Below are 20269 nucleotides of genomic sequence, written 5' to 3'. Positions count from 1 at the left end.
AGGTGGGAGAGCGTATAACTGGGTCTTAGATTTTTTAATCAATAGGAAAATACAAGTGAGAGTAGGGGCAGAACACTCCAGTATATATGAGGTAGAGAATGGTACACCACAAGGTAGTGTATGTAGTCCATTGCTATTCAATATAATGATCAATGACATATTTTCTAATGTAGAACGAAGTGTAGGGAAATCTTTGTATGCGGATGACGGGGCTCTGTGGGCAAGAGGTCGAAATGTAGATCATGTGAGTGGGAAAATACAAGCTGCAATACTTGAGGTGGAGGGGTGGGCAAGTAAGTGGGGGTTTAGATTGTCAGTGGCAAAAACACAAGTAATCTGCTTTTCAAGACGGCATAAAATTACTCCACTCTCACTAAGACTGTATGGACAACATCTGGAACAGGTTAAAGTCATCAAATTTCTTGGGGTCTGGTTTGATGAGAAGCTTACATGGAGCACTCACATAGGGAAAGTTGTGAGAAAAAGTAAGAGGGTCGTGAATGTTCTTCGGTGTTTGGCAGGACAGGAGTGGGGAGCAAGTAGATCATCTCTACAAAATATATACTGGGCACTCATGAGATCAATATTCGATTATGGGTGTATAGCGTATATGTCGGCAGCAGAGTCAAATTTGAAAAAGCTGGATGTTCTGCAAGCTCAGGCCCTAAGAATCTGCAGCGGAGCATTTAAAACATCTCCAGTGTCAGCGATGCAGGTGGAAATGGGAGAGTTGCCTCTGCGAATTAGGAGAGTTAAGCTAATGTTGGCATACTGGGTCAATCTGCAAGGGCATGGTGATAAACATCCTGCCAAGAATATCTTAGCAGACTGCTGGGAACACAATGAAACTAATTTCAGGAGTTTTGGTTGGATTGGTGAAATGAAAGCACGAACCATAGGACTGAGTAAATTGCAGTACAGCCCCACAGTCCCAATCTCTTCCATTCCTCCTTGGTTATTTCCTTTACCAAAAGTAGACCTCAAAATACAGCAAGAATTGAAGGAGAAGTCAGGGAAACATCCTATATGGCATATAGTCCAGAATTATTTAGACCAGCATTTCTCAGATTCAGTGTTTATTTTTACAGATGGATCCAAAGATCCAGATACAGGATGTGCAGGAGCAGCAGTATATAGTCCGGTGAGTGGAACACATATTAAGGAAAGGGTATCAGATCATCTCTCAGTATACACCACAGAACTGCTGGCTATACTATTGGCGTTACAGTGGATAGAGGAGAGAGAAATACAAAAAACAGTTATTGCATCAGACAGTTTCTCGGCGCTATCAAGTATTAGATCAGGCAGATCAGCATTCAGGATGGAAATAGTCAATGAAATATACCTAATAATGTATAGAATGCATATTAAGGGCATAATCACACAATGCATCTGGGTCCCTGCTCATGTGGGTGTGGAAGGAAATGAGCAGGTAGATATTCTGGCCAAGCAAACACTCCGAATTGCACAGGTAGGCATGCAAGTTCCACTAAGCAAAGCTGAGGTTAAATCATTCATTAAGAAATATACACAAACTACATGGCAGGAATATTGGGACATCAGCGAAACTGGAAGGCACCTGTATCAAATACAAAGGCATGTGGGTGATGGGAGGAAGGTGGGCTTCAAACGTAGGGAAGAAAACATTATAACACGTCTGAGAATAGGTCATTCAGGTCTCAATTATACATTGCACAAAATAGGTAAACACCCTACCGGAAACTGCACACACTGTAACCAGCCAGAAACAGTTGAACATGTACTACTCCACTGCAAGAAATATGACACCCAGAGGAAAAGTCTTAGTCAGTCATCAAGGAAGGCAAAACATCACGACTTTACACTAACAGGGCTTTTGGGGAAATCAGCAGGCAAGATACAATATGACATTGTTAAATTCCTTAAAGAAACTAAGTTAGATAACAGAATCTAGTTTTTTGTTTTGTTTTGTTTATTTGTTTTTTTGTGTTTTGTTTTGTTTTGTTTGTTTCCTGCCTAATCTCTTGTTCACACTCCAGTCCAGTTGGTGGCGGTAATGCACCATGAGTTGGTTTGCCAACCGCCAATAAACCCCACAGAAGAAGAAGAAGAAGAAGAAGAAGAAGAAGAAGAAGAAGAAGAAGAAGAAGAAGAAGAAGAAAGTACGGATTACTGAGCGAGTGAATGAATCAGGACACAGCGAGAATCAGCTGATGACGGAAGTAACTGGTGTGCCGTTGCCACGTCACTGAGGTCAAACGGGAGGAAAGATGGCGAGCACCTATGGGAGTTTTAAATTGTAAGTGCTATGTAGTCACATAGTTTTATTATATTGTCATACTGAATATGATGTGATAAAATTGTGTTAGGACTTCATGTTGACTCGACAATAACGATAAGCCAGCTAATCACGTAAATTCTACCTATCTGGGCAGGCATCGTGGAACTGGTACAGCCAATGCCATACCTGATCCCAGCTAAAGCGTCTTCACAAATGATCAGTTTTTATCTGGTTGAATTTGAAAGCACAGAATCGTTAACATAATCTTTTACCAAGTATCCTGTGCCCCTGAGTAAAGATAGCTAGATTTGGTGATGACGCCGAGTTCAGGAAAGTTGTGTGTAGTGCTCAAGACTAACCAGCTGCTTCAAGTTAGTTACATTAGCTCAGACAGTCAGTTCTCAAACACGGTTGGTCCTCAGTGTTATCTGCCTCCAGATGTCTCATGATCTCCCTTCTCGTTGTGGTTAGTGGTGGTAGAAAAAAAAAAAAAAAAAGCTGGTCGCTACAACTTATGTAAGGAGCTTTTATTAATTATTATTGATTTTATTATCTGACTGACAATGTTTTGGCATTCCCGTTACAGGGAGTAATGTTAATCAACCTTGCTCACTCACAGCTTGTCACAATTTAGCTACTTATTCAAGCTCTCTGGTTACATGATATGTATGTCTACCTGTATTTCCCAATGCTATGATATTGCCCCAAATAATAACAAAATAATGTTATTATGACTCCCCCAGGTAACAAAAAACATTCCAGTAGCATTCCTGGAACATTCCTTAGACTTTTCTATTTTGTAACTTTTTCACAACTTTCTAAGAATGTTTTTGGTCAACATCCCCAAAGTGCTCTAATAATCACACAAAGCAATATTATCTGGGGGTAATTTTGACAATGTTCCCTTCAGGTTCCCTGCTGGAAGTTTTAACTAAACCTCCCACAATTTTTCTAAGAAAAATGTTTGTCAGAAAAACTTGCTGTTTTAACATCTAGAACTTTAGGGAGAAATGTTTAAGTGACTTTCCTGGAACATTCCGTTAACTTTGCCAGAATGTTCTGGGAACATAACAACAACATTTTGCAACAACATGCCACTGGGGCAACTGTGGTTCAGGAGGTAGGGTGGTCAGCTTTGATATCTAAAGAATCCTAAGGAGACACATCCAAGTAACCTTCCTTGAACATTCAGCTAACCTGGGTATGTAATAATTATGTTGATTTTATGTCAGAAAAGCTTGCCCTTTGAACATCTAGGGAATGTGGGGTAGGAACGTTCAATTTACGTTCCCTCAACCAAAAAATAATGTTCCCAGAATATTTCGAGAACCAGCTTTTGCGAGCTGGGCCATCCCTTTCCGAGAGTAGGAGCAAGGGTTACTAGATTAATCTGTGAGATAATCATTAGGATAATAATCGATTAAGATTCAGGTCTAATTTAAGCTTAAATATCCCACCAATGTATTTTATTTTCTCATGTGGTTTAGTGGTTTTTGGCAGCATGAAATTACTATATCTTCATTGAAAGAAAGCAAATAACAGCAATGTTTTGCTCTTCTCCAGACTGGCTTTGGCAGGAGTTTAATTTACCATCTGGCTCCTTTCTCTTACTTTGTCATATGGTTCATTTATCTGTTTGGTTGAAATTAGCCCGTGATAGAGAAGGATGTACAAATGGTTCATCCATTTACTTTCCATTTTTTTCTAAGTGGCTGCCCTCTTCGAAATACTTTCAAAGGGCTTCTCAGATGGTTCTATGTGACAAACCAGCTGATGTCCTAGGTTACTGAAATTTGGACACAGCAATAAGAAGACCACCTCCCATATCCAACTCAGATCAATTCATAAATACCAAACAATCGGATTGTTCTTGATTGTGACATCACTATTTACAAACAAATCATACATGTCATGAACATAACATTTGCCAACTTAACTGAGAGTCCAGTAATCAACAGGTTAATTCTACTTTAACATTAACATTCCAAATTCCTTATATGTTTTCCTTCTATTTAGGACCATGTATTTTAGAGTTTCCACTTGACCTCTTCAGCAGGATATTACAAAGTTCTTCTTGCTTTCATAATCATCATTTGCACTGTGGTTTCTAAGGTGAGGCCGGACATGAGTTTATAGTCACCTATAGAGGTCTTTGTTGTGGATTCCAAAACCAGCTTGTCTTTGATATGTTCACTTTTTCTGTTCCCACAAAAATCTAGTTCTCACTCAGTTCACAGAGTGCTCTGCCAAATGAGAATAGCTGATTCTCTCATGTACAGTGTCCATGAAATTTAGCTAGCACTGTTTCGTAGTTGTCCTCTTTCTCCTCCTCTCCAAATGTGAATGGGTTAAAAAAAAAAAATTGGTGTAGTAGCCCATGGCATAAATAAGTGTGCCAACCTGGACCTTGCTGTCGAAGTTAGCCAACTTAGTAGCCAGCCTGTATCGTCTGACTCCTGTATGAATCTCTAGGCAGGCAAGTTTCTGGGCAGCTCAAAGTTGTTTTCCACTGAGCTAAAGTGTGGCATCGCGTTGGGCATCTCAGAATACTTCTGACACCATGCCAAATAAATGGCTGGCTGCAACCTCTTATTTGTACTCAGAATTAGTATTTTTTTAGCTTTAATGACAATGTTGTAGCATGAACATTACACAAAATACTGATTGTGTCCACTCACTTATTCTAACTCTCAGATTGCTTATGTGCTATGTCGCTCTCCTTATATTACCCAATATCATGATAATTGGTGTTAGTTTTTAAATGGCTCTTGTCTCTGTTACACCAGGCACACCACACCAGAGAAGTTTTACATAGAGGCTTCTGATGATGGCTCCATGGATGTCCTGGCTATTGACCGGCTGTCAGCAGAGATGACTCTCACAGGTTAGCACTGGTCAAGTGACTGGGGTCCTGTGCATATATAGCTGAATGAGAGCACACTGATCAAATACAAAGAGACTGCTCAATGCTCAATAGTGACTGTAGTAGTAGTCACCTCAACTGCATGTTAACAAACCATGGAAGTGCTTATGTTCCTCCTGTTGATGTAGAGCAGCACTACATACAGCAGCTAGACTGGATTAAGTTGTTGGGAGGCCCAGGGCAAAAATGAACTCATTGGCCTCCATTAAGCACAAATTTTATATCACCCCATGTTGTGTGTTACTGCAACCTGTGGCTCAATAAGGAATATGCAGCGTGTCATGAAAGAACAATTTCAGCTGAAACAATAAAGAAATGTCGTAAAAAGCTAATATTTGGCCTGCATTGGCCACTTGGTAATCTACCATTGCATTTGCCTGATATCAGACAGAATTGTCAACTGTTTCTATCTGAAGAGTCAGTCAACTAAACTTGTAGTAGGCGCATTCAAAGGTCTGGACCCAGCCAACCATTGCACAGTAGTCCCACTCACAGTAACACTTACACACACATTCACTCTCCAACTCGTGATCAGGGAGGGACAGCAGCTATGAGTTCCAGTTGTTGCAAAAGTATGGTAAAAGTATTCCATCATGCATGTTTGCACAAAGTGTGATTGTCATAGTACGACCAAGTAAATATGTACTTTGCTATCTTTTCTCTGTTTCATGTATATATTTTTACCTCATCTTAAAAAGGGAGTTGTAAGGCTTCACTTTATTCTCATGTACTTGGGATCAATATTTGTTTATGAAAAAAATATTTCAGAGAGTCATCAACAACAAAAATCATTATTCAGTGCAGCCCTATTTCAGATGTGTCTACTGCTCTTTGTCTTCTAAATACACTTTCTATAACCATTGTTGTGTCTGTGCTATGGTCGTCAGTGAGGAGAGACATCCCTGCGTCCGCTGAGACCAGGCCGATATGTGGACTCATGGGAACTATACGGTTGGTGGCAGGTAAGTTCAGTATGTAATACAGTTAGATTATGTTCTGCTGTGCATTCTCATCTCCAACCACCTGTTTGTGGTAGGCATGTACCTGGTTGTCATCATAAAGAAGAGGAAGGTGGGAGATTTGCTTAGCCATGCTGTGTGGAAGGCTCTGGACTTTGACATCATCTCATATAAGAAGACAATACTACACCTGACAGACAACCAGGTAGGATTTATTGTTATGGCATTACCCTTGATTGTACTTGTAAAAGGGAGGCCTGGATGATAAAGTACGTGAACTACCATTCAAAAGTCCCTTGTATGCATGGCCAGGAGTGCCCCTTGGACTTGTAAGTGGACCTTTTGAATTAATTTAACATTATTTTGTCACACACATGTTCGGATTTATAGGCTAATTAGTTTCTGTAATGATACATTAAAAACTGAATTCTGTAAATGCATACATGCATGGTATCTCCTTGTGCACTGAGATGCATGTAAATCGAGAAATGAGTGAGAATAAAGACATCATCTTATGAAGAAACACTTTTTTTCATGGTTCTTTTGTCATTCAGACCAGCACTCATCTTATGTTATCAAACTTTATCCTTTATTGGATCTCATTAGCTTCGACAAAGTGGTCGCTAGTTTCCCTTGGGTCCTCATCGACACAAAAACCAAAAATTATGAGACCAAAAAATACAGTATAAACCAAGCATAACATAAAGCAATCAATAGTATCCCATATTAGAAACAAAACAAAAATGTCAAAAATGCACAGCACCAAAAAATAAATAATTGACTAAAAGGTGTCAAAGCAGCTATAACACAAATAACAACCATGACAAATTACTCAATTTATGTTCAAGTGACTTTTTGAAGGAGAATCTGTTTTTGACAAGGTTGATATTAGGAAGCGTGCTGCAGTCTAATAAGACTTAATTGATCCCACGCTGGAGAAATTCACTTGTTACAACAGATTAAAAAGGAGAAGTAGAAAAAGAACAAATAGGCAATAAAAAAAATATACAAAATAAAATCAACTGCAGAGACTATGTACATTATATACAAAAAAATATAAAAAATATTGCCTTGTGAAATATGGCTTAGTTTTAGTTGATTTTGAATTGCACATGAATAAAATATGAATAATAAAAATACAGTGTCTGTTTTATTAGACTGTAAAAATATAGAACACAATAGAAATATATCCTCCTGTCTACCAGTAGTTCAAATTTGTAAACCTGAATATCTCCCACTGACTGCATACCACTGAATTAACTCCTTTTGCTATGTACAGTGGACATTTAGGGCTTTTCAATGATACCAAATGTGAAGTGGTGGGGTTATCCTGGCTTATTGTGGACTTACTCACCAGGATAGTCATTTATGCAACGCATGCACATCAGTGCGTAAAGAACGATGAAGAAGTAATTTGGCACCTCTGCTCTGTACAATTTAAGGTTTTTATTTTTAGATATTTTTCAGATAGATATTTTTACTTTTACTGTCCTTCTCCAGTCAGTGTTTTTATTTCTTATGTCTGGTGCTTGATTTGTCTCTTGTTTCAGATGCAAGATAACAAGACTTTTCTGTCAATGATCAACAACGTGCTTCATACAGATGGCTTTTACTTTGCAACAGACTATGACCTGACCCACACTCTGCAACGCCTTGCCAACACCAGCCCTGAGTTTCAGGAGATGAGCCTATTGGAGAGGGTAAGATGTACCTTACTGTGTATCCCCCAAATTATCCAGTCTCTCTATGGATTGATAGGCTCGCAGTAGCCACAGTTGAATAACCAGTCAGAAATGTTGTTATCCAGAAAATAACAGTTGAAAGATTATTTGGATTGTTATGTGTAGGGCTGGGTGATATGGCTGAAAACTCTATTGGGATATAAGTGTTTTATATTGGTCGATATCGATGATTATTGATATTTTTTATGACCTATTTAAAATAAGGACCAGGAGAAAAATACATTCAATTTAAACATTTTTATTTTAAATTGAACCTTCCTCTGATTATAATCCCCTCCGCTATCAAGGCAGAAAGGAAACGTCAACACAACCATGGAAAACACTCAAATAATAAATGTAAAAAAAGTGTAAAAATGTAAACAGAAAGAAACCTGAACTTTTTTTCTGCAGGTTTAGTGCAGAAAGTTCACAAGCTGATTCACCCTCTGGTGAATAAAATGTTTTTAAATATGTGCAGTGTTTTGTAAACATAGCAGAAACTGAGGTAGACTTGACATCTGTAACATACAAACAAACATACATGATAGACAGTACAGTAACACTGACGGAACTATATAACCAGCCTAGACATATGAACAACTTTAGTCACTCTTCTTACTCTAAACATACATGAACTATTCAATTATATTTTTATTGCAAGTGTGTTTAAGAAAAAATAAGTACGTGTAAGAGATGTTTATAACCTGGCTTCTCCACAGTACTCAGTGGAAGCGTGTCTTTAGCTATATGATATGCCGCTGCCTCCATTACGTCTTCGTGCCTTTTAGATGATTTGTCATCAGACAATGAAGCAGATACCTCTGCATGGTGGTCAGTTGCTTGTACGGTGGTGCTGCGGTTGGCAGACGTTGACGAATACGGCTGCGCTCCAAAGAGTGAGCGCGGCTAAGGTGGTTAAATAAGTTTGTGGTATTACCGGTCTTGGTGAGGACGAAAGTCTTGCATAAGTTACTGACCACATTGGTCTGACTACGGTCCGACGTATAAAATCCAAAAAACTCCATACTGGCGAGCTGACTTTCCCAGTTCTATCGACGATTTCTTTGCTCGCTGCAGCGCTTTCTATTTCTCATCTCACTCCTTGCGGAGCAACAAACATGTGACAACGACATGGCGCAACCGAACTTGATAATGTTACATGATTGGCGTGTTAGCGTGTCTCTCTCACTGATTAGCGATTACTCCCTGCGTCGTTCAGTTACCTGAGAGCGAGAGCCTTTGTTCATGCAACCAACCTCACTTCGTAACTTCAGGTTTCTTCTGACGAAGAAAAAAAAAAATCGAATGCTTTATCGAACGCATTTTATATTGATATTGATGACGTGTCTATCGTGAGACATATCGCTATCGTTTTATCAGCCCAGCCCTAGTTATGTGCTAATGCATAAAAACATCTTCTATCTCAATTAATGATTCCAAATGTAGGGTGACTCATGTTTAGAAACTTTTTCTTTTTATGTATGTTCCTTACAGTCAGCCTTATCTCCACAACTGTGTCTGCCTGTTATTTGGCTTTGTATTCAAATGTCATACCTTACCTTGTTGCAGGCAGATCAGCGTTTTGTCTGGAATGGTCACCTGTTGAGGGAATTCATTGCACAGCCAGAGGTAAAAGGAAATTACTGTCGTCATGTTCAGCTGCCTTTACTACAGGAAGAATACTTGATTGCAATAGCTTGTGTTCAAACATCAGACATCAAACATGGCTAGAAATTGATGGGCTAGAAGCCCCATGAGATTGCAGCAGATATAACCCTGATTCCCAAAAAGTTTAGACACTGTGTAAACCATAAATGTAACAGACTGTTATAGTTACTTATTATGAATTTGATCCCAGCAACAGGGCAGCAAACAACTAAGAAAGCTGTGGAATACTCAAACAGGTGTTTTGGAACATTCCACAGGTAAGCAGGTTAAGAGGGCAATAAGTGCCAGGTGATATTATGATGATTAGGTATGAATGTGGCATCCCTCAAAGTCTCTGTTGTTCACAAGCAAGGGTGGGTCAAGGTTCACCGCTCAACATGATTGTATAAAGGATATTACTGCATGAGCTTGGGAACTACATTGGCTGTTCAACACAGTTTGTTTGCAAATGATTGCATTCTGTCTGCACACCATCTCAGTTTTTTGGAATCAGGGTTGTACAAGTAGGTCCTAATGGGTCAGTCTGCTTCAAATTAGTTCCTGAAACACCCTCCCCCCACAGTTTGAACTTTGAAAAAAAATCTGACAATCAGACCTGATGTCTGCAGTGAATGGCTAGGTGTGTGGAGGTGTGAAAATAGGTGGAGTTTGAACTGCTCTGTCAAGCTGTCTTTTTTGATTCATCAAGAATACTGTGAAAGAGATCTTAAGATTGCTTGTGTAACCCTGGTTCGTGATTCAGTATCATGAGTAGAAGAAATGCCTCTCAGAAACCGTGTGGGGCTTGTTGACATGTGACATCTGATTCTATTCAGAGAACCAAGTTTACATAGGTAACCTTAAGTTTTATTTCAGAAGAATTATACATAGAACGATAACAACCAGCTAGTAAAGTATTTTACTTTAAGTGTTGTCTAACACTGCTCTCTTCTTACAGACACACAAGTTTGTGTATCCTGTTGTTCATGGCTGTATCTTTTTTTTGTTGTTGACTGCCACAGTTTACTCCTCTTCTCATAAATGTAAAATGGACAATACTGTTTAGTGAATGAGTGTGAGACCTTTCAGGTTGGCTGTGACTCAGGAGGTAGACAGGTTGTCCACTAATTAGAAGGTAGATGGCTTCACTTCTTCTTGTGTTGTAAAGTGCTTTAAGTGCTCTGTAAGTGCTATATAAATGCAGTCCATTTACCGTCTCCTCATCATTGGAGGGTATTCGAGCTTTTATGGCTTAATTTTAGATTTATGACTAAAACTGCTCCATGTGCTTTATACTGTTGAATGTGTTGATAGAAGAGATCTAGATCCAGTTCTAGAAAGCAAAACTGGATCTAAAAGACAATACAGTTCCTAAAAAGGTGCTAAAGTATTACATAAGAGTTTGTGATACAGATCCAACAAAAATGTTAAATCAGTAAGCATCAGGTTTGCTTCTTTATATGTGTTTATCTTTTAATGTGCATGGTGCTGACTCCTTACTATTCTGTGTCACTACTGTTGGTTTCTTAACACATCTGTTGACTAGTCATCACCATGAAGTCAAGCTGCATCAATGGAAAGGTGTTTGAGTGGAGTATTATCTCCAGGAGGAGCTGCTTTAGAGCTGGAGTCCGCTACTATGTCCGAGGTAACACCACTGTCCACTCCACTGACACCTCATTTCCACTGGATGTGTGGCTGTGTCAAATTCCATATGCTCTACGTCTCTCTCACAGTTCTGATGTATTTCTGAAGTGAACTGTCTTCTCTGTGTTCTTCAGCACATATTTCCAAAATTGTTTAGTAATAATTTGCCAACATTTTTTCAACTTAAATTTTATTGCATTTTCAATAGGGAGAAACATAAACAACACAGACAACAGCACAGTCCCACAACATCGTTGCCTCGCACCATGAAATTCGGAATATTCAAATGCTAAACAATCTGTATTGCAGGTTATGGACAGAGGTTCTTTATACAGTACTAAGCAGCTTTCCAGAGGGCTTCCATGACCACATCTACCACATTTGGGAAGTAAATGGCACTTTAAAAATAAATAAAGACTGAGGAGAGAGAAATCACCAGCACACTCTTAATTCCAACCAGTGTCTGGTCCATTTTGTCCATCTTACAATGTATAAATCATATTTTAATTTCATGAGGAAAATCAGTCTTTCCATCTCATGTAATTCTTTCATGATTTCAAGCCAATCATCTATTGTTGGTGGATCAATCTGTAACAATTTACGAGTGACTGCTTTTTTGGCTGCTGCAATCATTATTTTCAAAAGATACTTATCATTTCTTGGTATTCCTTCGGGCAGATCACCTAAATAAAATGTTAAAAAATTAAAACAGATCTGCCTTCCTAAAATATGTTGCATGATTCTCCAACTACTTTCCCAAAACAACTATCTTGGGGCAGCTCCAAAAAATTTGATGCTGATCTTCCTCGTAATCCCCACAATTTCTCCAACAAATATAGCTTGATGATGACAATTATGACTTCATTTTAGGAGTGATAAAAAAAACAATTAAGGTTCTTCGAATAAAATTCCCGCAAATACATAGAGCGACATGCAGAAATAGTTTCACACATGTTCCCCCATTGTTAACCTGATTTTTTCGTTTATTTCTGCCTCCCATCTGTCCTTAATATAGTTTCTGGTGATTCCCCTATCTTGTGTAATTACCTGGTAAAGCTGAAATGAAAATTTTGATGATGAAAGCCGAAATGCTCCAAGACCAAAAATAAATAATCCCAACTGACACAGTCAAAAGCTTCTCAGCATCTAAACTAACATTGCATTTGTTTTTGTTTTCCTGGGGCCCGTTGCACAAAACTAGGATAAGGGATTAAGCCGGGATATGTTGGTTATCCTGGCTCAACTTATCCGTGATCCGGTTGCACAAAAGCAGGATAGCAGAAAGTGGGATATGTTATGGGATAAGTTACCATGGAGATTTATTCTGTGGAGCTAGCCTGTTCCAGACCAGGCTAAGTTCCAGGATCTATTTAATCTCATCCCTTATCTCAGTCAGCAGTCATCACAAATGGAAACCAATAGTCATTCCACTGACCACTACACATTGTTATCACATTCAACTAGATCCACGGTCATTATTTAAACATTAACACAAAACATAAACATCATTCATTTCAATTTTAATTAATTTCATTAATTTCAGTCATTGTAGATAAATGATGATTTTAGATGATGTTGCAATCATCAGATAGATTCCCATAGACTATATATAAAATGCACATCCGATATAAATATAAATAAAGGGAAATTATGTAAGGGATAATGCCTGAGAGGTGTCCATTATCAGAAATGAATGGACGACGCGGAGGCGTGAACCATCTGACGCAAAGCCATACCATAGTCACTTACGAAAGAAAGAAATATTAAATCAATTATTAATATGTTAATGTTGTTTTTTACCGTTAAAATCGTACGTTTTTCCACAAGAAGCAGCTGATTGGACTATTTAATATCTCTCATTGTGACGCATTGCCAAGGTAACCGGCTCTGGCCACAGAACCTGCAGCTCGATCGGCCGCAGCTGTTATATTAGGCCTAATCAGTGGAGGGAAGTGAGATGATTGCTTAAAGTTATGTTATGTGATACAAAGTATCATTTCAGAGGGCAAGTGCACCTCTTACCGCTTGGGTTAGGGGTTAGAAAGAATCAAAGTCCATTTCCTAAATCGTTTTTATTGCAAGAAATATTATCCACTCTGATCATTGTGTATCAAGCAAGTTAGTCCATCCTAAATCATTTTTATAAATATTATCCACCATTCACTCTGTATCAAGCAAGTAAGTAAGTACGGTGAGCAAGACAGTTTCTGTTGCCAACAAGCGTTTGAGCCAGTGCAATAATTTAGAACAATCAGGCCATTTTACAGGAACTTTTTATAGGTGTCCTACAACACTTTTTGACGGACACCCTGCAGCCAATCAGAATCGCGTATTGACCCAGACCATGGTATAACAAGGAGTCATACAGTCTGATGGAGTTACATTTACACAATTTCACTTACAATTTCAACTGATTCATAATCAGAGTACAACTACGTTTTCGGAGATGTTAATCAGCTTTTTGGATTGTAATTGTGATGTTTCAGCGGAGCAGTGAGTGGATATTTGTGCGCTACTTATGCATTCAGGCAGTCTGCAATACTTTGCCACGCTTTCTCTCGTTTTATAACTGTGGCGGTGTTGCCTTTCTTTTTAATTTGGTCCTTCACCTCCTTGTTAGCCTCCATGAGGACTTCTGCCTCCGACGGGGGAAAGTACGCCGCTTTAGTTGCCATGGTGAATCGGTGAATCTGTGATCGATGGCGGAGTCTATTTGAGGAAGCCGCATGCACAAACTTATCCAGGATAGGTTTCACCTGGCTTGTTGAATCTGTGTCTGCTCATCCTGGCTTGGTCTTTGTGCATCCGATTAAGCCTGGACGCTCATGTTTTGGATTGGTTGAACTCAGCTCAGTCACTTATCTTGGATATCTTAATCCTACTTTTGTGCAACGGGCCCCTGATGTTGTGTATTAAATGGAGAATTGCTAATATTAACTTGGGTTTGGCATCCTCGGACAAATCAGGTTTAATCAGTATCAGTTAATTCTGGAATAAAAGAATCTAGTCTTCTGGACATCATAGCATTTCAAACTCACCAGGGGGGTATTCCAGGTAGGAGGTTCAACATACTCGTTTATCAAGATTGATAAACAAGTTTATTTTATTTATTTTTTATTTAACCTTTATTTAGCCAGGTTAGTCCCGTTGAGATTAAGAATCTCTTTTTCAAGGGAGACGGTCATCAACAAAAACACGAAGTTGCAGACAGAGACACACAGGGAGACAAAGTACATTTCACAATCACTAAAATTTGCATGAAGAAAAACTATCAATAAATCAAGACGAGTGTTTCTGAGAGTAATTTGTACAAACGGTCAAGCTAAAAATATCGACATCCTGTAGAAACTGCTTCCAAGTCCTTCATTTTAGATTTAAAAACATTTAATGACACGAGCTCCTTCAGTTTTAGCAACAAATTCCAGGCTGAGGGTGCAGAATACCCAAAAGCCCTTATCTCTGAACTCTGAGTTGACTTACTCTGAGATGGGAAACTCTGAGTATCCGGTTCCAGAACAGCTGATGTGAGTTAGTTCAATCAACTCTGAGTATGTCAACCTTGAGTTGCGCATGTGCACAACCACTATAAAAAGCCCATCAATAGAGCCCTGATACCACGAGTCACCATGACAACTGGAAAAAAAAAAAAAAAAAAAGAAAATCAAGTTATTTTACCCCGATGGAGTTGGAGGTCTTATTGCAGGCCTAGGCGGAGTATGAGCACATATTTCAGCGTAAATATATCACCGCTGCAGCAGCGAAGGAGAGAGAAACGGCATGGGAGAAAACTTCTACCCGGGACAACACGTAAGTTTGAATGTACTATTCCATTGACTTAACATTTAACCGTACTTAAGATTGTAGCATACAGTTATGAATGTAAGTAGGAATAAGATCTGATTTTCATTTAGGTGCAATTCAACAGCGGAGAAAGAAGCAACGAAAAATGAAATATAAAAACATCATTCAAAAAGGTAAGGCATATTTTGCTAGGCTATGATTGTACCTCACTTTGATTTTAATTTTATTTTTTAATTGACTTAGACTATTAAACAAAGTAAATATTAATTCAGTGGCGACTTCAAGTAGTAATTTAAACCCTTGACAAAGTGTTGTTTTAACACGTCATCTCACTTAATATCCCACTTAGTAGATTAACACTTGATACAATGTTTACACATGTTTATTTTATACGTATTGAAGTCATTTAAAATGTGACGATGTGTCCATGAACACTCTAAAATACTAATTTAAAAAAAGATTAACATTTGAGTTCTGCTCAGCCAACAGAGAGAAGGCAGAGGCCTGAAAAACGGAGGGCCACATCCACCACCAAAGTATTCTGAAACAGTATCTTTTCCTTCATCACAGGAGGATGATGATGATGATGATGATGATGATGATGATGATGATGATGATGATGATGATGAAACACGGTCTGCTGCCACAGGGAGAGATCCAGAGAGGCCTACTGAAGTGTGTCTTAATATTATGTATAACTACTGGCAGTGCTCTGCCCATTCACATTCCTTTACATTCTGGAGTGGAATTTGGAGTTTGACATGTACACTGAAGTGATGAGCATAGATAATGGACAAACAACCAGCACATTCTTGTCCTTCAACAGAACGGCTGGGCATCACCAGGAGGAGGGTCCATCAGCTTGAGACAGTCAGATTTTTGGTCAATACCATGTTAAATCTGTATGTAGAACTGTAAGATTTTAATGTCGTTCATAAGTTTCCCAGTTACCAGTGAAGGAGTTGTATAGAGTCCATCTCATGAAGAGTCTAGAGAAAAGTGAAAAGGAAATGGCCTATCTGGATCGCCAGATTAGAAAAACAGACCTTGAAATTCTATTACTGGAACGCCAGTTGAGGTGGGTGCACTTCACAGGTGAAATATGTTAATGGATGGAACTATATTACAAATCCTAACTGCTGCTTTTGTACTTTTAGGGAATAAACAAGACCAAACCACATGTGAATTTGTCATTATTTGACTGTTTTAATCAAAAGTAGTTTCTGCTGTTTAGGTCCCTTACAGCCCTTCCATCCTGGACGTCTGCAGGGTGGATGGGATGGTCATCCTCAGGGTCATGCATTTGTACGCCAGGGTGTTGCTCTCCTCTAACAGTTGCAATATTATGGAGAACAACACATGCCACATTGATGTGACATGCCCTCTCTGGGGTGACCCTCAGCTTACACAATTCAATTCAATTTATTCAATTTATTTGTATAGCGCCAAATCACAACAGAAGTTGTCTCAGGACACTTTCCATATAGAGCTGGTACAGACCAAGCTCTTTTATCTACAGAGAACCAACAATTCCCCCATGAGCAAGCACTTGGCGACAGTGGCAAGGAAAAACTTCCTTTTAACAGGCAGAAACCTCGGGCAGAACCAGACTCTGGGTGGACGGCCAACTGCCTCGACCGGTTGGGTGAGAGAGGGATAGCAGGAGAGGGAGACAGACAGACAGACAGACAGACAGACAGACAGACAGACAGACTGTCTGTCTGTCTGTCTGTCTGTCTGTCTTCCTGAGACAACTTCTGTTGTGACAGTCTGTCTGTCTGTCTGTCTGTCTGTCTGTCTGTCTGTCTGTCTGTCTTCCTGAGACAACTTCTGTTGTGACAGTCTGTCTGTCTGTCTGTCTGTCTGTCTGTCTGTCTGTCTGTCTGTCTGTCTGTCTGTCTGTCTGTCTGTCTGTCTGTCTTCCTGAGACAACTTCTGTTGTGATTTGGCGCTATACAAATAAAATTGAATTGAAAATTGAATTGAATTGAGTATGCCTATGACCATCTCAACCCGGGCTCCAGTCCTGCAGTGGGCCACATTAAAACGTTGTTGGGGCCCCAGGTCAGGGTAAGGGGTCAACAGAGTGGGCTGACATGGATAGTTTCGACCCCCCAGTATCAAGCTCTCCTGTAATTATAAAGGACACATTTGAGCGCATAAAAAAGGGAGTCAAAGAATATTTGTACAACGTTTTAACTTCCTTACCTCGCGCAAATCTGTTGCTCAGACTGCACTCCCAGTAGATCCAGGAATCATGTACAGAGTGAGACCACTTGGCTTCTACATTTGTAATGATGTAGGCTGCATCACATATGATCTTCACAGTGCAGAAAATGACATGAGTTATAGTGTATTGTAATGTATAGATTTTCATGTACATAATTTTAAAGATGGTAGGTCATAAACCTGGACATTGATGCTCTGAAAGGATTTCCTATTCACATAGTCCCCTTTGTTTTCTGCAGGTGCAGTAACAGGAATTTGTGTCCCATCTATGCATCCTATCACATTTGGAAGCCCTGCAAAATGACAGCTAATTAACCCTTTGATGCACAACATGGGTCTAAAGTGACCCGACTGAGTTTTTATTTGCTGTATCTTTGCAATTAATTAATTTCATTACTCAGCATTCCAGGTATTCCTCAATTAACTTGTTTTTGATCATAATTCATCCTTCTTGTATATTTTTCTTTTTTACATTTTGAATAAAAACACTTTTTATATCACTACCCCTCTAATGCGCAACATGGGTCTAAAATGACCCATATCCATTTGCCATGTTATTTCATGTATGGCTGAGTGTTTCTATGCTGAATGTTTATAATCTATGTATTTCATCATTTATTAATCCAACTATTCAGTAAATTTTAATTGTTTTATTTAGCACAAATCATCATATTAAGTGTTCTGTTCTTCCTTTATGAATAAGCATAGCTTTTGTCAGTCTTCATGAAGTTTTCACACATGGGTCAGAAATGACCCACATTTGTGTAACATATTTACTGTAGCCCACTGTGGAGAACTATTTGAAGATCTGAAACATGTAAGTCTTATTTTACAATAATTATAATCTTACCTGATAAGAAATTTGATGTGATAACTCTGCATAATTATTGATTATATTTAAGGTAATTTGAAGACTAAGTAGCTCCATTTCTTGTCAGAAAGGGAAACATTTTCAATAGTCTACTGTTAGTTAGCTGGCTAGCTACTGTAGCTAGCTAGCTGTTGACATTTGATGACTTGTGAAATATAAGTATATGATAATTGATAAGGGTTTAAGTTACCTTGAGAATTAGTCATACAGTCTATTAAATAAGTACATTAGACTACTTATCTCAGAAAGAAAAATAACTAGCCTATTAGCTAGCTAGTTAGACTTGTCAAAGTAACTGCTGCTAGTTAACTGTATAATAATTGATAAGGTTTAAGTTACCTTGAGAAAAAGTACATTACTTGTCAGAGAGGAAAATATATTCAATACTATTAGCTATATTGTATCATAGGGGCTGCACGGTGGCGCAGCAGGTAGTGCGTGTGCCTCACAGTAAGAAGGTCCCTTCCCGGGTCGGGCCTTTCTGTGTGAAGTTTGCATGTTCTTCCCGTGCATGCGTGGGTTCTCTCCGGGTACTCCGGCTTCCTCCCACAGACCAAAAACATGCTCATTAGGTTGATTGGTGACTCTAAATTGCCCCTAGGTGTGAATGGTTGTGTGTATGTGCCCTGTGATTGGCTGGCGACCGGCCCAGGGTGTACCCCGCCTCTCGCCCGTTGACAGCTGAGATAGGCTCCGGCCCCCCCGCGACCCCGAAAGGGATAAGCGGCATAGAAAATGGATGGATGGATGGATATTGTATTATAACATATTATATTGTAGCTAGCAAGCTATCTTAGCTAGGACACCAAAATAAAGCTAAACCAGTGCGACAGTTGACAGATCCTGTCACTAGAAATGCCTCAAGATCATAATAAACCCTGGCTGCCCCACTATCAAGCATGCCTCTGTATACTGATGATAATATTTTGTGCATTTGCTTTTCTATATTCAGATCATGGCTGTTCATCGATTCACTGCTGAAATGGTTGTGGAGATGCTGCAGAAGGGACTAGATCAGGCAGATGAGGATGGAATTGGTCCTGAAATCTCTGATGATGATGATGACCCAGTCTATGTGCCTCAGGGTCAAGCTGGAGTTATGGGTGTGTCTCTCCTGAATGAAGAAGACTCTTCTGATGACAAAGAGGGCTCATCTGATGAGTCCTCTGAAGAGGAAATTCAGACCCAGTCAAATAGATTGAGTAAAACCGGGTCTTTCTGGAATGAGAATCCCCCCATTACAGAAGAATAAGAAGTCATAACATTCTGAGGAGCTGCCCAGGACCTACACCTGGATCAGCAGCTGTTTCACCAAAGGATGCCTAGGATAAATTCATCAGTGACAACATCATTGAGGAGGTTCTAAGATGCATCTACAGAATGTCCATGTCTGTGTACGACAAATAAACACATTTCAAATATAAAATGTATGATTATTTGGCCCAAAGCATTGCTAAAGTGATTATTTGAAGCAAATTGTTGTTATAGTATGAAGTAATTTAATTCAAAATCACACTTGGATAAATGGGTCATTTTTGATCCATGTGGTGTAGTAATCCAAAATCTATTTTTATTCCTAAAATAATAAACAGACAATGGAAGCATTAACCTTGTACTAATCAAAAACAAGATATTAAAATTATAATTGGGATATTTAATAATAAAATAAATTGATTTAAAAAAAATACAGCAAAGAAACACTCACCCAGCCTGAAAACACATGGAAAATGAATGCGGGTCATTTTTGACCCATGTTGTGCATTAGAAGGGGTGTTCATATGTTGTGCATCAAAGGGTTAAGCTACTGAACCCACTCTGAGGTTGCAGCAGAATGTATATCACAATTTAAAATGAAAGAATATATGATTTCTAGTCACTACCATCATTGGTAACAGGTGTTTCAGTGTGAGGTTACTTTCCTCACGGCTCTACACACTGTTGCCTTTCCGAAGTTCCTTGCATCCTCAGTATTGTACAAAAAACTACTGTTAGCAAAAAGAAAAACATAGCACTATGCGTAAAATTTGCTGTGATGTGAGCGCACATCCACGGTGTGAGGTTGGTGATGTATGGCCGGAGAATGATATTGAGATAAATTATACTGTTTGATGAAAAGCAGCAGCGTTTGAACATCTCGCGACGTAAAGCGTTTCGAATCAGTTGGGCTTCGATATCAATCGGATTGGGAATGAACGGACAATCGATGTCTAC

At 39.1% G+C, this 20269-nt stretch overlaps 1 protein-coding gene across 1 annotated transcript in view; it reads left to right on the top strand.

Annotated features, from left to right (window-relative positions):
• The first annotated feature begins 2098 nt into the window (after nt 1-2098).
• The window catches only part of sacm1lb (SAC1 like phosphatidylinositide phosphatase b), a 28847-nt gene continuing 10676 nt past the window's right edge, over nt 2099-20269 (top strand). The window contains exons 1-8 of the mRNA XM_070967003.1: nt 2099-2278; nt 5047-5144; nt 6071-6145; nt 6220-6347; nt 7693-7842; nt 9433-9492; nt 10469-10502; nt 11057-11158. Of these exons, the coding sequence (XP_070823104.1) occupies nt 2250-2278; nt 5047-5144; nt 6071-6145; nt 6220-6347; nt 7693-7842; nt 9433-9492; nt 10469-10502; nt 11057-11158 (676 nt within the window). The 5' untranslated portion in view covers nt 2099-2249. The remainder of the gene's footprint in view (nt 2279-5046; nt 5145-6070; nt 6146-6219; nt 6348-7692; nt 7843-9432; nt 9493-10468; nt 10503-11056; nt 11159-20269) is intronic.

The sequence above is a fragment of the Chaetodon trifascialis genome, chromosome 7, assembly GCF_039877785.1.
Source record: "Chaetodon trifascialis isolate fChaTrf1 chromosome 7, fChaTrf1.hap1, whole genome shotgun sequence".
NCBI lineage: Eukaryota > Metazoa > Chordata > Actinopteri > Chaetodontiformes > Chaetodontidae > Chaetodon > Chaetodon trifascialis.
The sequence above is the reverse complement of the archived record's forward strand: the minus strand, read 5'-3'. Positions and strand labels throughout refer to the sequence as shown.